Source organism: Oryctolagus cuniculus (genome assembly GCF_964237555.1).
Source record: "Oryctolagus cuniculus chromosome 16 unlocalized genomic scaffold, mOryCun1.1 SUPER_16_unloc_1, whole genome shotgun sequence".
In the NCBI taxonomy this organism is placed as follows: domain Eukaryota; kingdom Metazoa; phylum Chordata; class Mammalia; order Lagomorpha; family Leporidae; genus Oryctolagus; species Oryctolagus cuniculus.
Window position 1 is genome coordinate 3,249,167 of NW_027208201.1, and position 25,340 is coordinate 3,274,506.

The window sequence follows — 25,340 nt, forward strand, 5'->3', positions numbered from 1 at the left end:
TTTATTAGATTTTGTGACATGGTACCCTTACACTATTTTAAAAGAGTTTATTCTAATCCCATTCCCAAAGCACCCATAGCTTTTACTGATGGAGCAAAAGGAGGTACCGGGGTGGCTATTTTACAAGGTCAGGTGCATCATGCAGTTACTGTATCTCCCTCACCTCAACATGCAGAGCTAGCTGTAGTGGCTAAGTTATTAAATATGGTTGAGGGTCCTCTTAATATCATTTCTGATAGCTTATATGTTGTTAATGTTGTTAAGAGGCTAGGCTCCCCTTCGTTAATATCCAAAAGTTCTACAGTGTTTCCTTATTTTGAGCTTGTTCAGCACTCTTTATTTAGGAGATCAGATTCCATTTTTATCATCCATATTAGAGCACATACCTCCCTGCCAGGTCCTCTCACCGTGGGAAACGCCCTTGCGGATCAACATTCCCGCTTCCTTTTAGCTTGCACTGCCATGGAACAGGCAACAGAATATCACAAACTTTGGCATGTTAATAGTAAGACTTTAAGTATGAGGTTTAATATCCCTATTCGTAAAGCTAAATCTATTGTCCAAAATTGCGAAAAATGTGCTATTCATCAGCCTGTTACTATGCCCACTGGAGCTAATCCCTGGGGCCTTTATCCATGTCACATTTGGTAAATGGATGTAACGCATATCCCTGCCTTTGGCAAGCTATCCTGTGTCCATGTTATGGTGGATACTTACTCAGGAGTAGTTATGGCTACCGCCGCCACCAAAGAGTCCACCTCCCATGTAATGCAACATATGTTACAATGTTTTGCTTCTTGGGGAATTCCTAATATAATAAAAACTGATAATGGACCTGCTTATACTTCTAAGGCTTTTGCTGAGTTTTTAGCAACTTTTCATATCTCTCATTTAACCGGCATCCCATATAACCCTACTGGACAAGCTGTTGTGGAACGCACTAATCTGTATCTGAAAAACTTTGTATTAAAACAAAAAGGGGGAATAGGGGCACTATCCCGTTCCCCTAAAGACATTCTCAACCTTGCCTTACTTACCATAAATTTTTTAAATAAAAAAGCTGATGGTCTCACCCGGCAGAACGTCATGTAATCTTGGAACAGACCCCCAATAGTAATAAACCCCATGAACCGACAGAAGCTCAGCCACACGTTAGAAAAATGATTATGTGGAAAGACCCACAAGATAACAAATGGAAAGGCCCATACCCATTAATAAGAAGGGTACGAGGCGCTGTTTGTTTTCTCCCACAGGAAGAAAAAAATCCAATCTGGACTCCAGAAAGATGGACAAGAACAATAGAGTGGCAAGATGATCATGATCCTACTCCTACTAATAATGATACCACTGTCACCGATGATGGCCAAACTGGATGAGTATTGGGGTCTCTTGAGAGCCCTACCTCTCCCTCTCCCTGTTTCTAACTCTTCTAACCTTCTGCCAGTTGTGTATTTGCATAACTCTACCATAGGTGAAAGATTCGGAGTGCCTTACAACAGTCTTGTCAATTCTTCCCATCAGGGCCAGGTTAACTTATCCATCCACCTTTCGGGAGCGCTATGCTTCCATAAGCCTAAGTTTGGTGCAGATCTTTGTGGTTATAATTATACCGGCTTTCCTATGCCATGTATTAATGTGGCCACTTATTCCATGGGAGATGTTATCAACTGGAATGAGTCAGGTAGTTCTTACAGAGCCAATATTACCGGGAAACTTATAGCCTTTTGATCTGAGTCGCTACCTCTCAGGTGCCAGGAGTGTCACAGGCCATTTGCTCCTTACCCTCCTACCAATCCACTTCCTTCTTGCACTCCCCAGGCACCCCCAATTCTCCAGCTGTCTTGATTTGCCTTTTCGTCACCCAACGATCATCCCCTGTTTTTCTTCAGCCTCCCTTCTTTTGGTATCGCTGTAATGCTACTAATAATACTTGCACTACAGGAGTTATTTCCTCATGTGTTAAAGGAAAATTAAGTGAAGCGGAAACACTGGTGGTTGTGTGGATTCCTATTTGGGTTCCTGTACCAGTTGTGGTGTCTGAGAAGGACTTCTCTATGGCTGTTCGACACAGGAGAGACTTTGGAGTCACCGTGGTCGTCGTTGCAATAATTGCAGCGTTATCAGCTGGTTAGGCCGCTATTGGCATGGCCGTGAGCCAAACCTCCACACTGTCCACACTTGATAGCATCACAAGATCTACCGCCCAGGCACTTGATGATATACTGCTATTCAGCTGTTAATGAACAGATTTATTGTAAGATTAGGCCTGGTTGGCATACCCTGTGTTATTCGATCTACTGCAGTTTGTGTTACCACCTACCCCTACAACCACTTTTCATTTGCCGCTAATCAGTCCTGTCTTTTGGGTAGCATGTTAAATGGTAGTTGGAATCCAATTAAACAATGGGCCGTTATTATAGGGTTGGCTCTTATTGTGCTTACAACAGGATCAATTATTGTTCAGATCTTGCAAGGGCTGTTAATACACAAATGGTGGTTAAACAAGCCAGCTAGCATTCAATAACCAGTACCCCATGCAAAATGGACAGATTCAGGTGTGGCTGAATCTGCTGGAATGGTAGTCAAAGATGGGTAAGTTCTGAGAGGTCTTCAAGGCAACCTAAGACAGGGCATGAACGCTCCCTCCACACCTCATGTTCATGTGCCAATGATGGGTAAGCCCGATAGATGCTCTTGGTCACCTAAGACAGGCACAGTACCACTCCATTTTGCAAAGAAATAAGGGGGAGATGTCAGGGAATGCGACAGCCTGGCCAGCTGTGCCCCTCCCGAAAAGAAGTTTAGTGCTGGTTTTTTTCCACCATGCCCGTTGCTAATTGCAAGATCCTGTTTTGACTTTAAGCATCCTGTTATTGCATGTTTCCCACACTTACTCTTGCTGAGTTGGTAACATGTTTTCCATGAATCATATATAAAGAGGTGGACAGTGGGCGGGAGATATAAGAGGGTTGGAGGAGGCGAAGACGGCGGGCTTTCGCAACATGTAACGTGAGTCTGCTGAAAAATAAAGTGGAAGCTGAAAAGCCGATAAACGCGTCTGGTGTCTCCGAGGTCTCACCGGCGTTAACCTATCCGGAAGGTGTACGCCTGCATTGTCCAACAAAAACAAAGCTGGAGGCATCACAATACCAGACTTCAGGACATACTACAGGGCAGTTGTAATCAAAACAGCATGGTACTGGTACAGAAACAGATGGATAGACCAATGGAACAGAATTGAAACACCAGAAATCAATCCAAACATCTACAGCCAACTCATATTTGATCAAGGATCCAAAACCAATCCCTGGAGTAAGGACAGTCTATTCAATAAATGGTTCTGGGAAAATTGGATTTCCACGTGCAGAATCATGAATCAAGACCCCTACCTTTCACCATACACAAAAATTCAACCAACATGGATTAAAGATCTAAATCTATGACCCGACACCATCAAATTATTAGAGAGCATTGGAAAAACCCTGCAAGATATAGGTACCGGCAAAGACTTCTTGGAAAATACCCCAGAACCACAGGCAGTAAAAGCCAAAATCGACATTTGGGACTGCATCAAATTGAGAAGTTTCTGTACTTGAAAAGAAACAGGAAAGTGAAGAGGCAACCAACAGAATGGGAAAAAATATTTGCAAACTATGCAACAGATAAAGGGTTGATAACCAGAATCTACAAAGAAATCAAGAAACTCCACAAGATCAAAACAAACAACCCACTTAAGAGATGGGCCAAGGACCTCAATAGACATTTTTCAAAAGAGGAAATCCAAATGGCCAACAGACACATGAAAAAATGTTCAAGGCCACTAGCAATCAGGGAAATGCAAATCAAAACCACAGTGAGGTTTCACCTCACCCCAGTTAGAATGGCTCACATACAGAAATCTACCAACAACAGATGCTGGCGAGGATGTGGGGAAAAAGGGACACTAACCCACTATTGGTGGGAATGCAAACTGGTGAAGCCACTATGGAAGTCAGTCTGGAGATTCCTCAGAAACCTGAAGATAACCCTACCATTCAACCCAACCATCCCACTCCTTGGAATTTAACCAAAGGAAATGAAATTGGCAAACAAAAACATTGTCTGCACCTTAATGTTTATTGCAGCTCAATTCACAATAGCTAAGACCTGGAACCAACCCAAATGCCCATCAACAGTAGACTGGATAAAGAAATTATGGGACATGTACTCTATAGAATACTATACAGCCCTCAAAAACAAGAAACCCGGTCATTTGCAACAAGATGGAGGAATTTGGAAAACATCATGCTGAGTTAACTAAGCCAGTCCCAAAGGACAAATATCATATGTTCTCCCTGATCGGCCACAACTAACTGAGCACCAAAGGGGAAACTTGTTGAAGTGAAAAGGACACTATGAGAAACAGTGACTTGATCAGCTCTTGTCCTGATGGTTGATGTACAATGTAATACTTTATACCTTTTAGTAAATTTTTTGTCCTAGTACCATTGGTTGAACTCTGTAATTAACACACAATTATTCTTAGGTGTTTAAATTTTAACTGAAAAGTGATCCCTATTAAGAATTTGGAAAACATTATGCTGAGTGAAGAAAGCAAGTCCAAAAGGGAGAAATATAATATGTTCTCCCTGATAGGTGAAAACTAACTGAGCACCAAAAAGAAAACCTGTTAAAGTGAAATGAACACTATGAGAAATGGTGGCTTGACCAGCCCTTACCCTTACTGTTGATGAACAACTTAATATGTTATCCTTCTTAGTATTTTGTTTGTTCTACTTAATACTTTTGGTTGGATACTGTAATCAATACACAAGTCTTCTTAAGTGTTGAAACTTAACTGAAAAGTGATCGCTGTTAAATATAAGAGTGTGAATAAGAGAGGGAAGAGATGTGCAATTTGGGACATGCTCAAGCTGACTTGCCCCAAATGGTAGAGTTAGAAACATACCAGGGGATTCCAATTCAATCCCATCAAGGTGGCATGTACCAATGCCATCTCACTAGTCCCAGTGATCAATTTCTATTCACAGTTGATCATAATGATAGGACTAAGAGTCAAAGGGATCACATAAACAAGACTAGTGTCTGCAAATACTAGCTGATAGAATCAAAAAGGGAGAGAATGATTCAACATGGGAAGTGAGATACACAGCAGAACCATAGAATGGCAGATGTCCTAAACAGCACTCTGGCCTCAGAATCAGCCCTTAAGGCATGCGGATCTGGCTGAAGAGCCCATGAGAGTATTTCAGGCATGGAAAGCCAAGACACTCTGGGGGAAAAAAAAAGTAAATGAAAGATCTCCGCGAGTGAGATTCCAGTGGAAAGAACGGGTCATCAAAGAAGGAGGTAACTTTATCTGAAGGGAGGAGAGAACCTCCACTCTGACTACGACCTTGTCTAAATATGATCAGAGTCGGTGAACTCAAAAGCCTTCCATAGCCTTGGCAACTCATGACAAGAACCTAGGGAGATTACTTAGGTCATAAACAAGAGTGTCAATTTGTAAAGTCAACAACAGGAGTAACTTACTCCTCATGTAGGATCTCTGTCTTTAATGTGCTATACATTGTGATTTAATGCTATAACTAGTACTCAATAGTATTTTTCACTTTATGTTTCTGTGTGGGAGCAAACTCTTGTAATCTTTACTTAATGTATTCTAAAGTGATCTTCTGTATATAAAGAGAATTGAAAATGAACCTTGATGTGAATGGAAGGGGAGAGGGAGCGTGAAAGGGGAGGGTTGCGGGTGGGAGGGAAGTTATGGAGGGGGAAGCCACTGTAATCCATAAGCTGTACTTTGGAAATTTATATTCATTAAATAAAAGTTAAAGAAAAAGAAATTTGTGCAAAACCCTATAACTCATTTGTTTTGGAACCTTCAGTGTCAGGCAGCTACATACACATACTGTGTTTCTCTTCATGTGTGTATGCAAATCTGTGTGAGTTTCTGCTGGACTGGAGTGAATATTCTACTGGTTTTCCTTCTGACTCCTTTCTGTCAAGCCTCCTATCCTTCCCTGGAGTTTGGAAGCTTTTCTTCCCTAGGGCTCTGCAGCTGAGGTCTTATGTCCAGGTGAAAAATACAAGATGGAGAACATTTTTATCCCATCCTTTCCATACCCAGGTGCCTTGATGTCATCAAAGTTTATGGTTAGCAAGATCCCACAGAGGAACTTCTGTTAGATTTGATCCAAAAACTTTGACATTTGGGATGATGCAAGTGGATTGCATCACAGTGTGCAATGGGTGAGAATCTGGAAGGGCCAATCTCAGTCAGGAGTTAGCCAAGAACCTTCAAGCATCAGACTCCCCAAAGGACAAAAGAGGAAGGGGTAGCCCCACACACCCAGTATCCAGGGCAGCCATCGGACTTTTCCTTGTTTCCCACAAAGATCTCATAGCAATCCTGTACACACAGATACCCACAAATACACGTTCCCCAAGTACTGTGGAACCAGTCATCACTTTCAATTCAGAGATTACTAATTGATACACGAACTTCAATGTATCTTGACGGCCACGTATCTATGTGACACCTTTCCCCAATGTTCTAATATCCACACTAATTCCATGAAGATTTACACCTACAACCATGGGTATTTCCCATTTATGCCCTTATGAGGACTTGGGACCTAAGTGAGCAAGTCCCCATTTTCACCTGAAAGCAGAGAAATCAGCTGGAAATCATCTCTATTCTCACCACTACAACTACCAAGGGCAGGAGAACACCCTATAGATAACTATGTCTCTGAAGTGCAAGTGACTTTCAGGACTCCTCTGTAGGATACCATCATGAATACGTATCATTACTTCACTGTCAAAACCTGTGGATTATGCAACAAAAAAAAGCAACCCCAAGGTAAACTAGGAACTTTAGGCAAAGTGATGTGTCCTAAGTGGCTCATCAATTCTTCATTTTATCCTACTATCCTATTATCATGAGTTGTTATCAATGGAGGGTAGCTAAAGAAGTTGGAAACATATAAGACAGTTCTAGTATTCTGCTCAAATATTTTGTAAATTTCACCTGTTGTAAAACAGAAAGTCTAATAATTTGAGATTTTTCATCCAGTCACCACTGGTGCTTTGCCTTTATTAAGCATCTGAATTAAGACAGTTCAATTGCCTTTATTAAGCATCTGAATTAAAACAGTTCAATCGTCTAAGTTCCTTCAATTTTCTATGAATGTACTCTGGATATGTTGCATACATAGACTAAAATATCACAGTACTAGTAAGTGTTAATCACAACTGTAAAATAACTTAAGAACCTGGAAACATGTGAATTGATTATCATCTACTGATATCATGGAGGAAATGATTATTCTGTATCTCCATAATGTAATCAAAATGATAATATACATTTACACACACACATACACACATGCACACAATTTTAAAATGCAAGCAATCTTAGACCTCAACTGACTTGTATATTAGAAGATGCACACCTGCTAATGGCTACTCATACACAATTGAGTGTGTCTCAGCAAGTATTCCTATGTTCTGAGACAACCACATAAAGTTATGATATCTCCCACCCAAATGCCTCTCAGGCTATAGGAGATGAAGACTCTGTTGGAGGCTTTGGGGAGAAAGAAATAATTCTGTTAGGAACTGTCTACTGTATTGGAGTCAATGGGGACTTGCAAGGCCAAGGCAACTTCAGCTGGCTAAAGAGGTCACAGCAGAAGGTCTGTCTCAGCAAGGCATGAGAACGACAGCTGTGGTCCTCTTGATAGTTTTAAGTTTGTTTGAAATTACACTCTGCATGAGAAAGCTGGAGCTTCCTGGTGTTCCTGCTAATCATTACTGTATTCCTAACTTTAGGGAATAATGCTTAGTCTCATAATCCCCAAAATGTCCTTTGCTTTGTAGAATTTTAATCAAGCAGAATTAGTTAGTGTACGAGAAGGGGTTAATGCTTTATGCAAAGTTGGTGTGTTTGTGGAAAAGAATTAAAAGGCAATAGGCTCCCCGGTATATACATCCCACTAAATAAAGATAAATGTTATTAAAGCTTTAATTCAATATGTTCTACAAATACAACAATGGTTAGGATGTCAAAACTGTGGAATAGGTCTAAGTGAACCTTTAGGTAAGTACAGTAAAGAATTAAAGTGTTATAGAAAGAACTGCAAAAGAGGGGATACATTTTAAAAAAGGGCCTGCTTTGAACATTTGGAATTCTAGTAAAGATTAGATTAGGAAGGTAATACTCTAGCTTCTGTAATTAATTTCTGCATAGCTTGAAGCACTCAGGCCTGGGCTTCTGTGGGCAGCCCATTTTCTCGCATCTGTCTGTGTTTGTAACCCGTGCTCTGAATATGCCCTAGAAAGTCAAAGAAATTGTAACTAGATGTAGACATAGAATCTAGAGGCAGCACAATATGCAAGGTCAATGAACATCAGACTTTTTATTGTAAAAGAAAGAATCATTATGTGACATGATATGAAAATGAAGTCTGGTGCTTGAGAACAAGAGCCATGCCATCAGCCTTGCAGTGAGTGTGTCTCTCATTTCTCCCTAGGCTGACACATTCCACTCCTTCAGGGACCCCTGGACGTTCTAGACCTAGAATCAGGCAGGGGACATTGGCAATTTGTGGGTGGGAGGAAAGTTATGTGGGGGGGTGGGAGACATTGTAATCCATAAGCTGTACTTTGGAAATTTATATTCATTAAATACAAGTTAAAAAAAGATGCTTCAATTGGGGAAATGGCTTTCAAAAAGTGGTTGAAATTAGCCTAATCTTGTGCTTTTCCACTCATCTTTTAAGAATAATAGAAACTGGGGACCAGCACTGTGGCACATCAGATTAAAGCTGTGGCCTGAAGTGCCGGCATCCCATATGGGCACCAGTTCTAGCCCTGGCTGCTCCTCTTCCATTCCAGCTCTTTGCTGTGGCCTGAGATAGCAGTGGAAGATGGCTCAAGTCCTAGGGCCCCTGCAGCCATGTGGGAGACCTGCGAGAAGCTCCTGGCTCCTGGATTTGGATTGGCACAGCTCTAGCCATTGCAGCCATCTGGGGAGTGAACCAATGGATGGAAGAGCTCTCTCTCTGGCTCTACCTCTCTCTGTAACTCTGTCTTTCAAATAAATAAAATAAATCTTTAAAAAAAAGAATAATGGAAACTGGAGCTGTGTTGTGGTGTAGTATGTTAAGTTTCCACCTTGAGTGCTGGCAACCCATAAATCAATGGATCTAGTCCAGGCTGCTTCACATCTGATCCAGTTCCCTGTAAGAGTGAAAGGAACTCAACAACAAAAATCCAAACATCCAGTTAATTAATGGGAAAAGACTTTGACATGCATTTATTAAAAAGAAACTGAAGTGGCCAAAGACACTTGAAAAAATGCTCAGGACCACTAGCCATCAGGGAAATGAAACCATAATCAGGTCCACCTCATCTGTCAGAATGGCTCTCATACAGAAATCTGCAAACAACCTATGTTGGAGAGGATTTGGGGAAGAAGGTACCCTAATCCACAGATGCTGAGAATGTAAACTGATGCAGCACTGTGGAAGACAGTATAGAAATCTCCAAGAGCTGCAAGTAGATCTGCCATAAGACCCAGTCAACTGACTCCTAGGAATTTACCCAAAAAATGAAGTCAGCATGAAAAAAGGTCACCTTTTTCATGTCCATTGAAGCTCAATTCAAAATAGCTAGGATATGGAATCAACCCAGACATCCATCTACTGATGACTGGATAAAGAAACCATGGTATATACACTCTAAGAATATTAAGCAGAGGTTTAAAAACAAGAAATCCTTTCTTTAGCAACAACATTGATGCAACTAGAAACCATGATACTTAAAGAAATAAGCCAGTATCAGAAAAGACATGTACATATGTGTCCCCTTACCTAACACAAATGCTTACAATGCAATGTATTGGAGTGAAATTGACACTTTGAGAATCCATGTTTGTTTATAGTCTTTGTCTCTATTTCTGAGGAATAGTGTTGGTTTCTTCCTACAGTTTGTCAAACACTTTACATATGGTAGGGTTAATCTCATGAGCATAAAGTAAACTAGAAAAGAGTTCTTTAAAAATTAAGCATGGGAATAGGAGAGGGAGGATGAAAATGCCTGACAGTGTGGACAGGAGGGAGGGTTAGGAGGGGAGTATCACTATCTTCCTAAATCTGTATATATGAAATTTATGAGACTTGTATACCTCAACTAAAATTGGAAATATAAACACATTGAGCAACTTACAAACAATAAAATATATGTTTTAAAAAGCAGATTTAACAACAAAATATAAATAATTCATGAAAAACGGGAATAGGATATGATGAACATTTCTTCACAGGTAAATATATGACTAAGGGCATTACAAAGGATCCTAATCAGCAAGAAGTATGGAGAAAACATTCCACACCAGAAGGAGACTCCATATCACATCCACTCCAGGGCTACAATAAATTATGAAATTTTTCAATGATGGAGATGCCATAGGTAACTTGGAACCTTAAAACCATGATAGTGAGAAAGCTACAACACATAATGTATGTAAGACAGTTGTCACCTCCTTAACTAATTCAACATAAAATTCACTTATGACCCAAACATTCCACACCTAATAGTACACACAAAAATCAGAAAATATCAAAAATCTCTTGTACATCAGTGTTTGTCTCCAAACAGCCAAAGATGGAAACAACACACAAGTCAGTATATGGTTAACTGGAGACACAATTATCAGTTTGTCATGAAAAATGTAGACCCTTGCAATAATGTAGATGACCCATGAAAATGCCATTTAAAATGAAAGGTCACCTAAATCCATGAGTCCAATATTTGATTTATATAAACACTCAGGACCGTTAAATCCATGGAAACAGAAACAGATTGGTGCTTGTGTGACCAGCAAGAGAAGGAACTGAGAGTGACCATTAATGGATAAGGAACTTGATTTTAAGTGATTAAAATATAGAAATAATTGTTGCACAATGGTGTGAATGGCCCAAATGCCATTACTGCACTTTGAAATTGTTAATTTTATTGAATTGTTTTCTGCTCAAGATATAAAAATCACTTTCTAATGTCTGGAACAAGCAAAAGAAAATCTAAAACCATATTGATAATAAAGAGAAATGAACAGACGGAAAAGAAGTTTGCAAAATCACTTCTATGTATAATGAAAGCTTGGAGAATGATTATACCTTTATGAAATGATACATAATTAAGGAGCTTCTGAAAATTGCATTATACACGTTAAGATGATTTAACATGTCTAATGATTGCACTGAAAATATTCCTACTATATTATAAAGCTGAAATTAATATAGACTTAATGATGTCCTAAACAGCACTCTGGCCTCAGAATCAGTCCTTAAGGCATTCAGATCTGCCTAAAAAGCTCATGAGAGTATTTCAGACATGGAAAGCCAAGAAACTGTGCTAAAAATTGACCTAAATGAAAGATCTCTGTGAGTGAGATCCCAGTGGAAAGAACAAGCCATCCAAAAGGAGGTACCTTTTTCTGAAGGGAGGAGAGAACTTCCACATTGACTATGACCTTGTCTAAATATGATCAGAGTTGGCGAACACAAAAGGCTTCCATAGCCTTGGCAACTCATGACAAGAGCCTCGGGTGATTACTGATGCCATAAACAAGAGTGCCAATTTGTTAAGGCAACAACAGGAGTCACTTACTCCTCATGTAGGATCTCTTTCCTTAATGTGCTGTACATTGTGATTTAATGCTATAACTAGTACTCAAACAATACTTTACACTTTGTGTTTCTGTGTGGGTACAAACTGTTGAAATCTTTACTTAATATATGCTAAACTGATCTTCTGTATATAAAGATAATTGAAAATTAATCTTGATGTGAATGGGATGGGAGAGGGAGCGGGAGATGGGAGGGTTGCGAGTTGGAGGGAAGTTATGGGGGGGGGGGGAAGCCACTGTAATCCAAAAGCTGTACTTTGGAAATTTATATTTATCAAATAAAAGTTAAAAAATGAATGAAAAAAGTCAACAAATGTGTAACTCTTTTATTAAAATATGAATATTACAAGGTTGATGAGTTGAAAATTAAAATACAGAAATGAAAAATTTAAGGAGAGCGTTTATCTTAGATGGATTTGTGTTTGTGAGCATAAAACCCAGGCTAAGCAATTTGTACACAGTATTATTTTGAAAAGAGGACTATTGGGGCCAGTGTGGGAGTACAGTGGATTTAACCATCACCTGAAACCCCAACATTCCATGTGGGTGCCATTTCCTCCCTTGGTTTCTCTATTTGCAGATCACCTCCAGGTTACTCACCCAGAAAAAGCAGGGGAAGATGGCCTATTCTTTCCATCCCTGACACTGACATGGACACCTGAGTTAAGCTCCTTGCATTGGCATGAAACAGCGCTGGACCACTGCAGATATCCTCAGAGTCTCTCACCAGATGGAAGGTTTCTCCCACTCTCCCTTTATTTTCTGTGCATTGGTTCTTCAGAACAACAACATTGTAAGAGAAGTGTAAATTGTTCATGAGGAGGTTACATTGTGCAAGTTGTTTTATAACATCAGAATGCAAAAATCGGTTTTATAAATCTTACTCTCCATTGAAAACTGCAAGAGCCTTAAGAGCTACTCTTTAGAACATCTGTTTCCTTGGAAACTATTCTATCCCTTAACCCTCTCAAAGCATTCTTCTCAGGTCTGAAGAGAATAATGTAGCACTTGGGGACAAAGATGCAGCCCAGGAGCCCTGCACCAGAGGCCAAGATGGAGAAGATCTCCACAGCCATCATGACCTTCCCCTTGGTGCTCTGGTAGACAGGCAGGAAGGTCACCCAGACACTGCAGAACACCAGCATGCTGAATGTCAGGAACTTGGCTTCATTGAACTTGTCAGGCAGATTCCTGGCTAGGAAAGCCACAGTGAAGATGGCCATGGCCAAGGAGCCCAGGAAGCCCAGGACACAGTAGAAGGCAGTGCTCCACTTCTTATCCAGCTCTCTGCTATGCCTGGGAAAGCAGTAGAAGATGCCCCTGCAACCACGTGGGAGACTGGCAAGAAGCTCCTGGCTTCTGGCTTCAGATCAGTGTAGATCCTAGGCATTGCAGCCAATTGGGGAGTGAACTATTGGATGAAAGAACTCTTCCACTCTCTTTGCATCTCCAGTGTATGTGTAACTCTGATTTGAAATAAACAAATAAACCTTTTTTAAGAATCTTCATTATCCAGAATTCATAAACAAAACAACTGTTCTGTGTGTTTAATCTTGTACTCCAGTACTACTTAACTCAGTTACTGATTCGCTGATTTCATTACAACATCCAAATATCAGTTGCAAATGATGCCACTTGTATATCTTCTCTTTTAGTATGTTGCATGCCTTCTTTTTTGATAATATGCATGGAGCAGAGCCTCCTGGGTAATTTCCTGCAGAAGTTGCATTGCTTCTTCAATTTTTTATCCAATCTTCAACCATAACTTCCATGATTTTAGCATTCTGTCAATACTCTTCAGGATTAAAAGAAGATCCTTCTTTTTGGTATTTTTGAGCTGTTTTGTTCTTTGTTTACAATTCTTAGATCTCCTAGATTAAATTAAATGCTTTTCTTCAGGAATGCTAGTCATTATTACTATTTTTTCAGGGACTATAAACTGAATTACATTACATGCAATGCTTTGGGCATGAAGTTACCCATTTAAAAATACTGTTGGATTTATGCTGTTTGAGATTTCAAATGTGTGAATTTATTTCAACAGCAGTGTCTTACAATTTCAGTAATTGATCAATCAACTAAAGATGTTCCTGTAGAAGACACAGAATTTTTCCATTTTTCCTATTCTCCACAGGGGTTGAGAAAAGAGTTTCCTTCTTATATGAAAATTTGGTAAAAGTTATCTAAAAATTGTTAATCACAATAAATATATTGAGAATTATTTTTATAACCATGAGGATATTTGGATTTCTCAAATATGTCTCAATATATTTAATAATATTTCCATGTGAAAATTTATGAATTTTTTCTGTATTCTTCAATGTATCACCACTAAATGATTAACACATTCTAATATTAGTATTTTTTATATCTGTGCAGAGACCACTTCAGCTCTCTTTTTTTAACTTTTATTTAATGAATGTACATTTCCAAAGTACAGCTTATGGATTACAATGGCTTCCCCTCCCCATAACTTCCCTCCCACCCGCAACCCTCCCTTTTCCCAATCCCTCTCCCCTTCCATTCACATCCAGATTCATTTTCAATTCTCTTTACATACAGAAGATCAGTTTAGCATATATTAAGTAAAGATTTCAAAGTTTGCTCCCACACAGAAACATAAAGTGAAAAATACTATTTGAGTACTACTTATAGCATTAAATCACAATGTACAGCACATTAAGGACAGAGATCCTACATGAGGAGTAAGTGCACAGTGACTCCTGTTGTTGACTTAACAAATTGACACTCCTGTTTATGGCATCAGTAATCTCCCTATGCTGCAGTCATGAGTTGCCAAGGCTATGGAAGTCTTTTGAGTTCACCAACTCTGATTTTATTTAGACAAGGTCATAGTCAAAGTGGAAGTTCTCTCCTCCCTTCAGAGAAAGGCACCTCCTTCTTTGATGACCTGTTCTTTCCACTGGGATCTCACTCGCGGAGATCTTTCATTTAGGTCTTTTTTATTTTGTTTTGCCAGAGTGTTTTGGCTTTCCATGTCTGAAATACTCTCATGGGCTTTTCAGCCAGATCCACGTGCCTTAAGGGCTGATTCTGAGCCCAGAGTGCTGCTTAGAATGTCTGCCATTCTATGCGTCTGCTGTGTAACCCACTTACCATGTTGGATCGTTCTCTCCCTTTTTATTCTATCAGCTAGTATTTGCAGACACCAGTCTTGTTTATGTGATCCCTTTGGCTCTTAGAACTTTCATTATGATCAATTGTGAACAGAAATTGATCACTGAGACTAGTGAGATGGCATTGGTACATGCCACCTTGATGGGATTGAATTGGAATCCCCTGGTATGTTTCTAACTCTACCATTTCGGGCAAGTCAGCTTGAGCATGTCTGAAATTGCGCATCTCTTCCCTCTCTTATTCCCACTCCTATATTTAACAGTGATCGCTTTTCAGTTAAGTTTCAACACTTAAGAATAACTGTGTATTGATTACAGTATTCAACCAAAAGTATTAAGTAAAACAAACAAAATACTAAGAGGGATAAAATATTAAGTTGTTCATCAACAGTGAGGGCAAGGGCTGATCAAGCCACTGTTTCTCATAGTGTTCATTTCACTTTAACAGGTTTCCTTTTTGGTGCTCAGTTAGTTGTCACTGATCAGGGAGAACATATAATATTTGTCCCTTTTGGACTTGCTTATTTCACTCAGCATAATGCTTTCCAAATTCCTAATAGGGATCACTTTTCAGTTAAAATTTAAACACCTAAGAATAATTGTGTGTTAATTACAGAGTTCAACCAATAGTACTAGAACAAAAAAATACTAAAAGGTATAAAGTATTACATTGTACATCAACAGTCAGGACAAGAGCTGATCAAGTCACTGTTTCTCATAGTGTCCATTTCACTTCAACAAGTTTCCCCTTTGGTGCTCAGTTATTTGTCACCGATCAGTGAGAACATATGATGTTTGTCCCTTTGGGACTGGCTTAGTTCACTCAGCATGATGTTTTCCAGATTACTCCATCTTGTTGCAAATGACCGGGTTTCATTGTTTTTGACTGCTGTATAGTATTCTATAGAGTACTTTCTTTATCCAGTCTACTGTTGATGGGCATTTGTGTTGGTTCCAGGTCTTAGCTATTGTGAATTGAGCTGCAATAAACATTAAGGTGCAGACAGCTTTTTTGTTTGCCAATTTCATTTCCTTTGGGTAAATTCCAAGGAGTGGTATGGCTGGGTTGTATGGTAGGGTTATCTTCAGGTTTCTGAGGAATCTCCAGACTGATTTCCTCAGTGGCTTAACCAGTTTCATTACAACTTATATTATTAAAAATATGATGCCATACATGGAAAGCCAAGATACTCTGGCAAAATAAAAAACCTAAATGAAAGATCTCTGTGAGTGAGATCCCAGTGGAAAGAACAGGTCTTCAAAGAAGGAGGTACCTTTCTCTGAAGGGAGGAAAGAACTTCCACTTTGACTATGACCTTGTCTAAATAAGATAAGAGTCGGAGAACTCAAAAGGCTTCCATAGCCTTGGCAACTCATGACTGCAGTATAGGGAGATTACTGATGGCATAAAAAGGAGTGACAATTTGTAAAGTCAACAACAGGAGTCACTGTGCACTTACTCCTCATGTAGGATCTCTGTCCTTAATGTGCTGTACATTAGATCTAATGCTATAATGAATACTCAAACAGTATTTTTCACTTTGTGTTTCTATGTGGGTGCAAACTGTTGAAATCTTTACTTAATGTATACTAAACTGATCTTCTGTATATATAGAAAATTGAAAATGAGTCTTGATATGAATGGAAGGGGATAGAGAGCGGGAAAGGGGAGGGTTGCAGGTAGGAGGGAAGTCATTGGGGAGGGGGGAAGCCAATGTAATCCATAAGCTGTATTTTGGAAATCTGTATTCATTAAATAAAAGTTTAAAAAAAATATGATGCCGTAAACAAGAGTGTCAATATGTTAAGTCAACAACTGGAGTCACTGTGCACTTACTCCTCATGTAGGATCTCTGTCCTTAATGTGCTATACATTGTGATTTAATGCTATAAGTAGTACTCAAATAGTATTTTTCACTTTATGTTTCTGTGTGGGTGCAAACTGTTGAAATCTTTACTTAATATATGCTAAACTGATCTTCTGTATATAAAGAGAATTGAAAATGAATCTTGATGTGAATGGAAGGGGAGAGGGAGTGGGAAAGGGGAGGGTTGCGGGTGGGAGTGACGTTATGGGGGGGGAAGCCATTGTAATCCATAAGCTGTACTTTGGAAATTTATATTCATTAAGTAAAAGTTAAAAAAAGCAGAAGGAACAACAATAATATCATCAACAATGGGTATAGCAATTGAACAGACATTCCACAGAGATAAATGAGCAAAAGGCCTTATCAAGCGTGTTAATCATCAGTAAACTTAGAAAACTATTCAAAACCACAATCTGTGACCACCTCACTATGTTCCATTGGCTACAACTATCAGAAATTTGTTGTCAAAGAAAAGAATAACCACGGTTGCTGATGATGTCCTGATCAGTATTTGATATGGCCAGGCTGTTGCTTAATGTCTCATCTCAGTGACTGTGATCAATCCTACAGCACTTCACAGATGCTATCCTGTCTATCTCTAACTCTCAAACCTGACATAAATCAAATACCTTTCAGGTGATCAGAAATGGCCAGTCCCACATGGGCTGCGCTGAAATGAAGCATCTAGGTACAAGGGTCAGAGATGTGTTCTTCAGTGCCATCTGCAAGAGAGAATGAAAAGTGACTATGGTCACAGAGGCTCAAAAGAACAAAAGGTCAGCTAAGGGGGGAAACAAATAACATGCTACATAAGAGGACAGCCGTAATATACAATCTCAACCCTGAACTTTGTCAACAATGCTTGAAAATGGTGGAAGACTAGAATATTCTAATTTTCCTAATAATCTCCCATTGTTTGAGAGCTTTGTAGATCACAACTCTTCTGACACAGTTATCCAGGAAAGTCCCTTTCTCCTTTTCCATTTTCTCTTCTCTACTTCAAGCACCACAAATATGGCTACTCCAATCTCTGAGTACTTCCTCTTTAATCATACCTATGAACAAAGAAAATCTCCATTTTACAGCTTTCGTGCACCTGAGAAGTTCACCCAAGTGAATGTGGGTTTTCGCAGTTTTCCTCTCTTGGAAGACCCCCTCCATGCCACTCTGGCTGGAGGTCCTTGATGCTAATAAATATTTTAAATTTCTTTGCCATCTACTTGGAAATTCTTCTTCCATGTGAGGCAAAGAACCAAGGTAACAATAATTTTTGTGCCACCATTTCCCATAATATTTTGGTGCTATTACTTGGAGAGAAACTCCAATGTGACTCAGATTGCAACTCCTGTGTGATGTGCATCCAACGTTGGATAATCTCACTGGACTGGTGAGCATACAGACTGCTTTCACTTTTTTTCAGAATGTCTCTTTCATAGTCACTCTCATTTTCCCTAAAACACTGGGTCCCTGTCAGCCATTTAAAAGTGATTTGTGTGGCTGCAATTCTTTTTTTTTTTTTTCTGCCAGGTGTCTTGGCTTTCCATGCCTGAAATACTCTCATGGGCTTTTCAGCCAGATTGGAATGACTTTAGGGCTGATTCTGAGGCCAGAATGCGATTTAGGACATCTGCCTTTCTATGAGTCTGCTGAGTATCTCGCTTCCCATGTTGGATCACTCTCCCCTTTATTTATTTATTTATTTATTTATTTATTTATTTATTTTTTGTCATTTAATTCTTTTTATTTATTTATTTATTTATTTTTATCTTTTATTTAATGAATATAAATTTCCAAAGTACGACTCATGGGTTACAATGCCTTCCCCCCCCATACCGTCCCTCCCACCCACAACCCTCCCCTTTCCCACTCCCTCTCCCCTTCCATTCACATCAAGATTCATTTTCGATTATCTTAACATACAGAAGATCAGCTTAGTATACCTTAAGTAAGGATTTCAACAGTTTGCTCCCACACAGAAACATAAAGTGAAAAATAATAGATGATTTTTTTTAAATGATGATGAAATCAGATCAGACCTATTGTCATGTTTAATCCCAGTGAGAGTCAAGTTGGGAATTGATAATTTCTTTCTTTTTTTCTTTTCTTTTTTTTTTTTTACAGAAGATCAGTTTAGTGTACATTTAGTGTACATTAAGTAAAGATTTCAATCGTTTGCACCCCCATAGAAACACAAAGTGAAATATATTGTTTGAGTACTCGTTATAGCATTAAGCCTCAGTGTACAGCACATTAAGGACAGAGATCCTACATGAGGAGTAAGTGCACAGTGACTCCTGTTGTTGACTTTACAAATTGACACTCCTGTTTATGGCATCAGTAATCTCCCTATGCTGCAGTCATGAGTTTCCAAGGCTATGGAAGCCCCCTGAGTTCTCCGACTCTTATCTTGTTTAGACACGGTCATAGTCAAAGTGGAGGTTCTCTCCTCCCTTCAGAGAAAGGCACCTCCCTCTTTGAAGACCTGTTCTTTCCACTGGGATCTCACTCACAGAGATCTTTTTGCCAGAGTGTCTTGGCTTTCCATGCCTGAAATACTCTCATGGGCTTTTCAGCCAGATCCGAGTGCCTTTAGGGCTGATACTGAGGCCAGAGTGCTATTTAGGACATCCGCCATTCTATGAGTCTGCTGAGTATCTCACTTCCCATGTTGGATCACTCTCCCCTTTATTTATTCTATCGGTTAGTGTTAGCAGATACTAGACTTGTTTATTCTATCAGTTAGTATTAGCAGCTACTAGACTTGTTTATGTACTCCCTTTGACTCTTAGAACTTTCATTATGATCAATTGTGAACTGAAATTGATCACTTGGACTAGTGAGATGGCATTGGTACATGCCACCTTGATAGGATTAAATTGGAGTCCCCTGGTATGTTTCTAACTCTACCATTTGGGGCAAGTCAGCTTGAGCATGTCCCAAATTATACATCTCTTCCCTCTCTTATTCCCACTCTTATGTTTAACAGGGATCACATTTCAGTTAAGTTTCAACACATAAGAATAACTGTGTATTAATTACAGAATTAAACCAGTCATATTAAGTAGAACCAACAAAAAAAACTACTAAGAGGTATAATGTATTAAGTTGTTCATTAACAGTCAGGGCTATGCTGATCCAGTCACTGTTTCTCATAGTGTCCATTTCACTTCCACAGGTTTCCTTTTTGGTGTACAGTCAGTTGTCACCGATCAGGGAGAACATATGGTATTTGTCCCTTTGGGACTGGCTTATTTCACTCAGCATGATGTGTTCCAGATTCCTCCATTTTGTTGCAAATGACTGGATTTCATTGTTTCTTACTGCAGTATAGTATTCTAAAGAGTACATATCCCATAATTTCTTTATCCAGTCTACCGTTGATGGGCATGTAGGTTGGTTCCAGATCTTGGCTATTGTGAATTGTGCTGCAATAAACATTAGGGTGCAGACCGCTTTTTTGTTTGCCAATTTAAATTCCTTTGGATAAATCCCAAGGAGTGGAATGGCTGGGTCGAACGGTAGGGCTATATTCAGGTTTCTGAGGAATCTCCAGACTGACTTCCATAGTGGCTTGACCAGTTTGCATTCCCACCAACAGTGGGTTAGTGTCCCTTTTTCCCCACATGCTCACCAGCATCAGTTGTTGGTAGATTTCTGTATGTGAGCCATTCTAACCGGGGTGAGGTGAAACCTCATTGTGGTTTTGATTTGCATTTCCCTGATTGCTAGTGACCTTGAACATTTTTTCATGTGCCTGTTGACCATTTGGATTTCCTCTTTTGAAAAATGTCTATTGATGTCCTTGGTCCATCTCTTAAGTGGGTTGTTTGTTTTGTTTTTGTGGAGTCTCTTGATCTCTTTGTAGATTCTGGTTATTAACCCTTTATCTGTTGCATAGTTTGCAAATATTTTTTTCCATTCTGTCGGTTGTCTCTTCACTTTTCTGACTGTTTCTTTTGCAGTACAGAAACTTCTCAATTTGATGCAATCCCAATTTGATTTTGGCTTTGACTGCCTATGCCTCCCGGGTCTTTTCCAGAAATTCTTTGCCTGTGCCAATATCTTGAAGGGTTTCTCCAATGTTCTCTAATAACTTGATGGTGTCAGGTCGTAGATTTAAGTCTTTAATCCATGTTTAGTGGATTTTTGTGTAAGGTGTAAGGTAGGGGTCTTGCTTCATGCTTCTGCACGTGGAAATCCAGTTTTCCCAGCACCATTTATTGAATAGACTCTCCTTACTCCAGGAATTGGTTTTAGATCCTTGATCAAATATAAGTTGGTTGTAGATGTTTGGATTGATTTCTGGTGTTTCAATTCTGTACCATTGGTCTATCCATCTGTTTCTGTACCAGTACCATGCTGTTTTGATTACAACTGCCCTGTAGTATGTCCTGCAATCTGGTATTGTGATGCCTCTGGCTTTGTTTTTGTTGTACAAATTTGCTTTAGCTATTCAAGGTCTCTTGTGCCTCCATATAAATTTCAGCACAATTTTTTCTAGATCTAAGAAGAAGGTCTTCGGTATCTTGATTGGTATTGCATTGAATCCATAAATTGCTTTTGGGAGAATGGACATTTTGATGATATTGATTCTTCCAATCCATGAGCATGGAAGATTTTTCCATTTCTTGGTATCCTCTTCTATTTCTTTCTTTAAGGTTTTGTAATTTTCACCGTAGAGATCTTTAACGTCCTTGGTTAAGTTTATTCCAAGGTATTTGATTGCTTTTGTAACTATTGTGAATGCGATTGATCTTAGAAGTTCTTCCTCAGCCATAGCATTGTCTGTGTATACAAAGGCTGTTGATTTTTGTGCATTGATTTTATACCCTGCTACTTTGCCAAAATCTTCTATGAGTTCCAATAGTCTCTTAGTATAGTTCTTTGGGTCCCCTAAATAAAGAATCATACCATCTGCAAAGAAGGATAGTTTGAGTTCTTCCTTCCCAATTTGTATCCCTTTAATTTCTTTTTCTTGCCTAATAGCTCTGGCTAGAACTTCCAGAACTATAGTGAATAGCAGTGGTGAGAGTGGGCATCCCTGTCTGGTGCCAGATCTCAGTGGAAATGCTTCCTACTTTTCCCCATTCAATAGCATGTTGGCTGTGGGTTTTTCATAAATTGCTTTGATTGTATTGAGGAATGTTCCTTCCATATCGAGTTTGCTTAGAGTTTTCATCATGAACGGGTATTGTATTTTATCAAATGCTTTCTCGGCGTCTATTGAGATAATCATATGGTTTTTCTTCTGCAGTCTGTTAATGTGGTGTATCACATTGATTGTTTCACGCTACATACCAGGGATAAATCCCACTTGGTCTGGGTGGATGATCTTTCTGATGTGTTGTTGCATTCTATTGGCTAGAATTTTATTGAGGATGTTTGCATCTATGTTCATCAGGGATATTGGTCTGTAATTCTCTTTCAATACTATATCATTTTCTGGCTTATGAATTAAGGTGATGCTGGCTTCATAGAAAGCATTTGGGATGATTCCCTCTTTTTTGATTGTTCTGAATAGTTTGAGAAGAATTGGAGTCAGTTCTTCTTTAAATGTCTGGTAGAATTCAGCAGTGAATCTATCTGCTCCTGGGCTTTTCTTTGTTGGGAGGGTCTTTATTACTGTTTCAATTTCTGTCTCAGTTATGGGTCTGTTGTGTTCTATGTCTTCCTGGTTCAATTTAAGTAGGTTGCACATGTCCAGGAATCTATTCATTTCTGATAGATTTCCCTGTTTGCTGGCATACAAGTCCTTGTAGTAATTTCTGATGATTCTTTTTATTTCTGTGGTGTCTGTTGTTACGTTTCCTTTTTCATCTCTGATTTTCTTGATTTGGGTCTTTTCTCTTCTTTTTTTAGTTAGTTGGGCCAATGGGGTGTCAATTTTGTTTATTTTTTCAAAAAACCAGCTCCTAGTTTTGCTTATCTTTTGTATTGATTTTTTGGATTCAATCCTGTTGATTTCTTCTCTGATTTTAATTATTTCTCTTCTCCTACTAGATTTGGGTTTGGTTTGCTGCAGATTTTCTAGATCCTTGAGGTGAATTGAAAGCTCATCTATTTGGTGCCTTTCCAATTTCTTATGTAGGAATCTATTGCTATAAACTTTCATCTCAACACTGCTTTTGCTGTATCCCATAAGTTTTGGTATGTTGTGCTGTTATCCTCATTTACTTCCAGAACAGTTTTGATTTCTCTTGATTTCTTCTATGACCAATTGTTCATTCAGGAGCATGTTGTTCAATCTCCATGTGTTTGCGTATGCTCTAGGGATTCCTGAGTTGCTAATTTCCAACTTCATTCCTTTATGGTCTGAGAAGCTGCATGTTAGGATTCTAATTCTTTTGAATTTGCTGAGACTTGCTTTATGGCCTAGTATGTGGTCAATCCTAGAGAAGGTTCCGTACTGCTGAGAAGAATGTAAATGCTTTCTGTGTAGGATGAAAAGTTCTGTATATATCTGTGAGATCCATTTGGGCTATAGTGTCATTTAAATCTACTGTCTCCTTGTTGGTCTTCTGTCCAGATGATCTGTCTATTTCTGAGAGTGGAGTATTGAAGTCCCCCAGTACTATTGTATTGGGGTCTAAGTCTCCCTTTAAGTCACTTAATAAATCTTTTAGATAAACCGGTGCCCTGTAGTTAGGTGCATATACATTGATAATTGTTATATCTTCTTGTTGTATTGATCCCTTAATCATGATATAGTGTCCCTATTTGTCTCTCTTAACAGTTTTTGTGATAAAGTTTATGTTGTCCGATATTAAGATGGCTACGCCCGCTCTTTTTTCATTTGTGTTGTCAGGTATATCTTTTTACAGCCTTTCACTTTCAGTCTGTATGCATCTTTGTTGGAAATATGTGTTTCTTGTTGGCAGAAAATAGATGGGTTTTGTTCCTTAACCCAATCAGCCAATAAGTGTCTTTTAGCTGGACAGTTCAGGCCATTAACATTCAATGTTCAACAATGTATTCACAAATGATAACTTTGCCCTGTCATTTGCCAAAGGTATTTTCTAATATATGCTTTGAAATTCCTGTGATATTTTGCTGTGAGGTTTCCTTCCTTTACCTTCTTTCATATTGATGACCGTGTTTCTGTGTTTCTGTGTGCAACACATCTTTAAGCATCTTTTGCAGGGCTGGACGAGTGGCGACAAATTCTTTCAATTTCTGTTTGCTATGAAAGGTCTTTATTTCAGCTTCATTCACAAATGAGAGGTTTGCAGGATATAATATTGTGGGCTGGCAGTTTTTCTCTTAGTACCTGGGCTATGTCTCACCATTCCCTCCTAGCCTGTAGTGTTTCTGATGAGAAGTCAGCTGTGAGTCTAATTGGAGATCCTCTAAGAGTAACCTGACATTTCTCTCTTGCACATTTTAGGATCTTTTCTTTCTGTTTCACTGTGTTGAGTTTAATTACAACGTGTCATGGTGAGGATCTCTTTTGGTCGTGTTTATTAGGGGTTCTGTGAGCTTCCTGTACTAGGATTTCTCTGTCCTTCTCCAAACCTGGGAAATTTTCTGCTATTATCTCACTAAAAAGGCCTTCTAATCCTTTCTCCCTCTCCATGCCTTCAGGAACTCCTAGAACCTGAATGTAGGGCTTTTTAATAATATCCTGTAGATTCCCCACAATATTTTTTAGATTTCTAATTTCCTCTTCTTTTCTTTGGTTTGATTGTATACTTTCCTGTGCTCTGTCTTGTGATATTCTCTCTTCAGCTTCACCTATTCTGTTTTTAAGGCTCTCTAATGTGTTTGTCATTTGATCTATTGAATTCTTCATTTCCTTATGATTTCTCATCACTATCACAGTTTCCAGTTGTACTAGTTGTTTCATTTCATTTTGATTCCTCCTTAATATTTCATTTTCATGAGAAAGATTTTCTATCTTGTCCATTAAGGATTTCTGTAGTTCAAGATTTGTTTTTGAGAACTTCTTAATGTTCTTATCAATTTTTTGAGATCTGCTTCTTGCATTTCTTCTATCTCATCATGTTCATAATCTTGAATTGGGGTGTCTTTTTCATTTGGGGGTGTCATAGTGTCTTCCTTGTTCTTGTTACCTTGGTTTATGAGTTTGTTGTTTGGCATATTGGAGATATTCTTTTGTTTCTTCACTGTGGTGCTTTTTCTTGTTATATTATGACTCTAGATTAACTGGACTGTCTGCTTTTTATGGAGTCTTAGAGGCTTGAGATGTGTGTGGCCTTAGAGTTCTGTTTGGTTCCTCAGGGTTAAGCGTGTGCCAAAGGTGACACTCTCAGGTTAGGAGTGGTAAATCTCTCTCTGTCTCTTTCTTTCTTTTTTTGATTTTAAAGGGAAGTAATTCCACACAGCTGAACAGAATTGGAGGTAATTAGCAGGCGAAATATATACCCACAGGAGCCAGTGATTGGAAGCTCTTTCCCAAGGACCACACAGGGAATCTATCCTGCCATCAATGTGGGCTCAAATTCCCCTTCAGTCTCCCACTGGGTTGCCATGGTTACCAAATTGTAGCATCTCTGGAGAGTACTAACATGAATTCCCTGAGTTCTCTCCCCCACGGTCTCTTTTTTTAACAGTCTCAGTTCGGGAGCACCACACATTCACTAGGTCTTAATCTCCTGTTATTTCACCCCCCCCAGAGTCAGG

At 39.1% G+C, this 25,340-nt stretch overlaps 1 protein-coding gene across 1 annotated transcript in view; it reads left to right on the plus strand.

The window, feature by feature from the left end:
• Positions 1-25,340, plus strand: part of LOC127482634 (vomeronasal type-2 receptor 116-like) — a 47,320-nt gene that overhangs the window by 2,000 nt on the left and 19,980 nt on the right. The window contains exon 2 of the mRNA XM_070067597.1: positions 1,890-2,127. Coding sequence (XP_069923698.1) covers positions 1,890-2,127 — 238 coding nt within the window. The remainder of the gene's footprint in view (positions 1-1,889; positions 2,128-25,340) is intronic.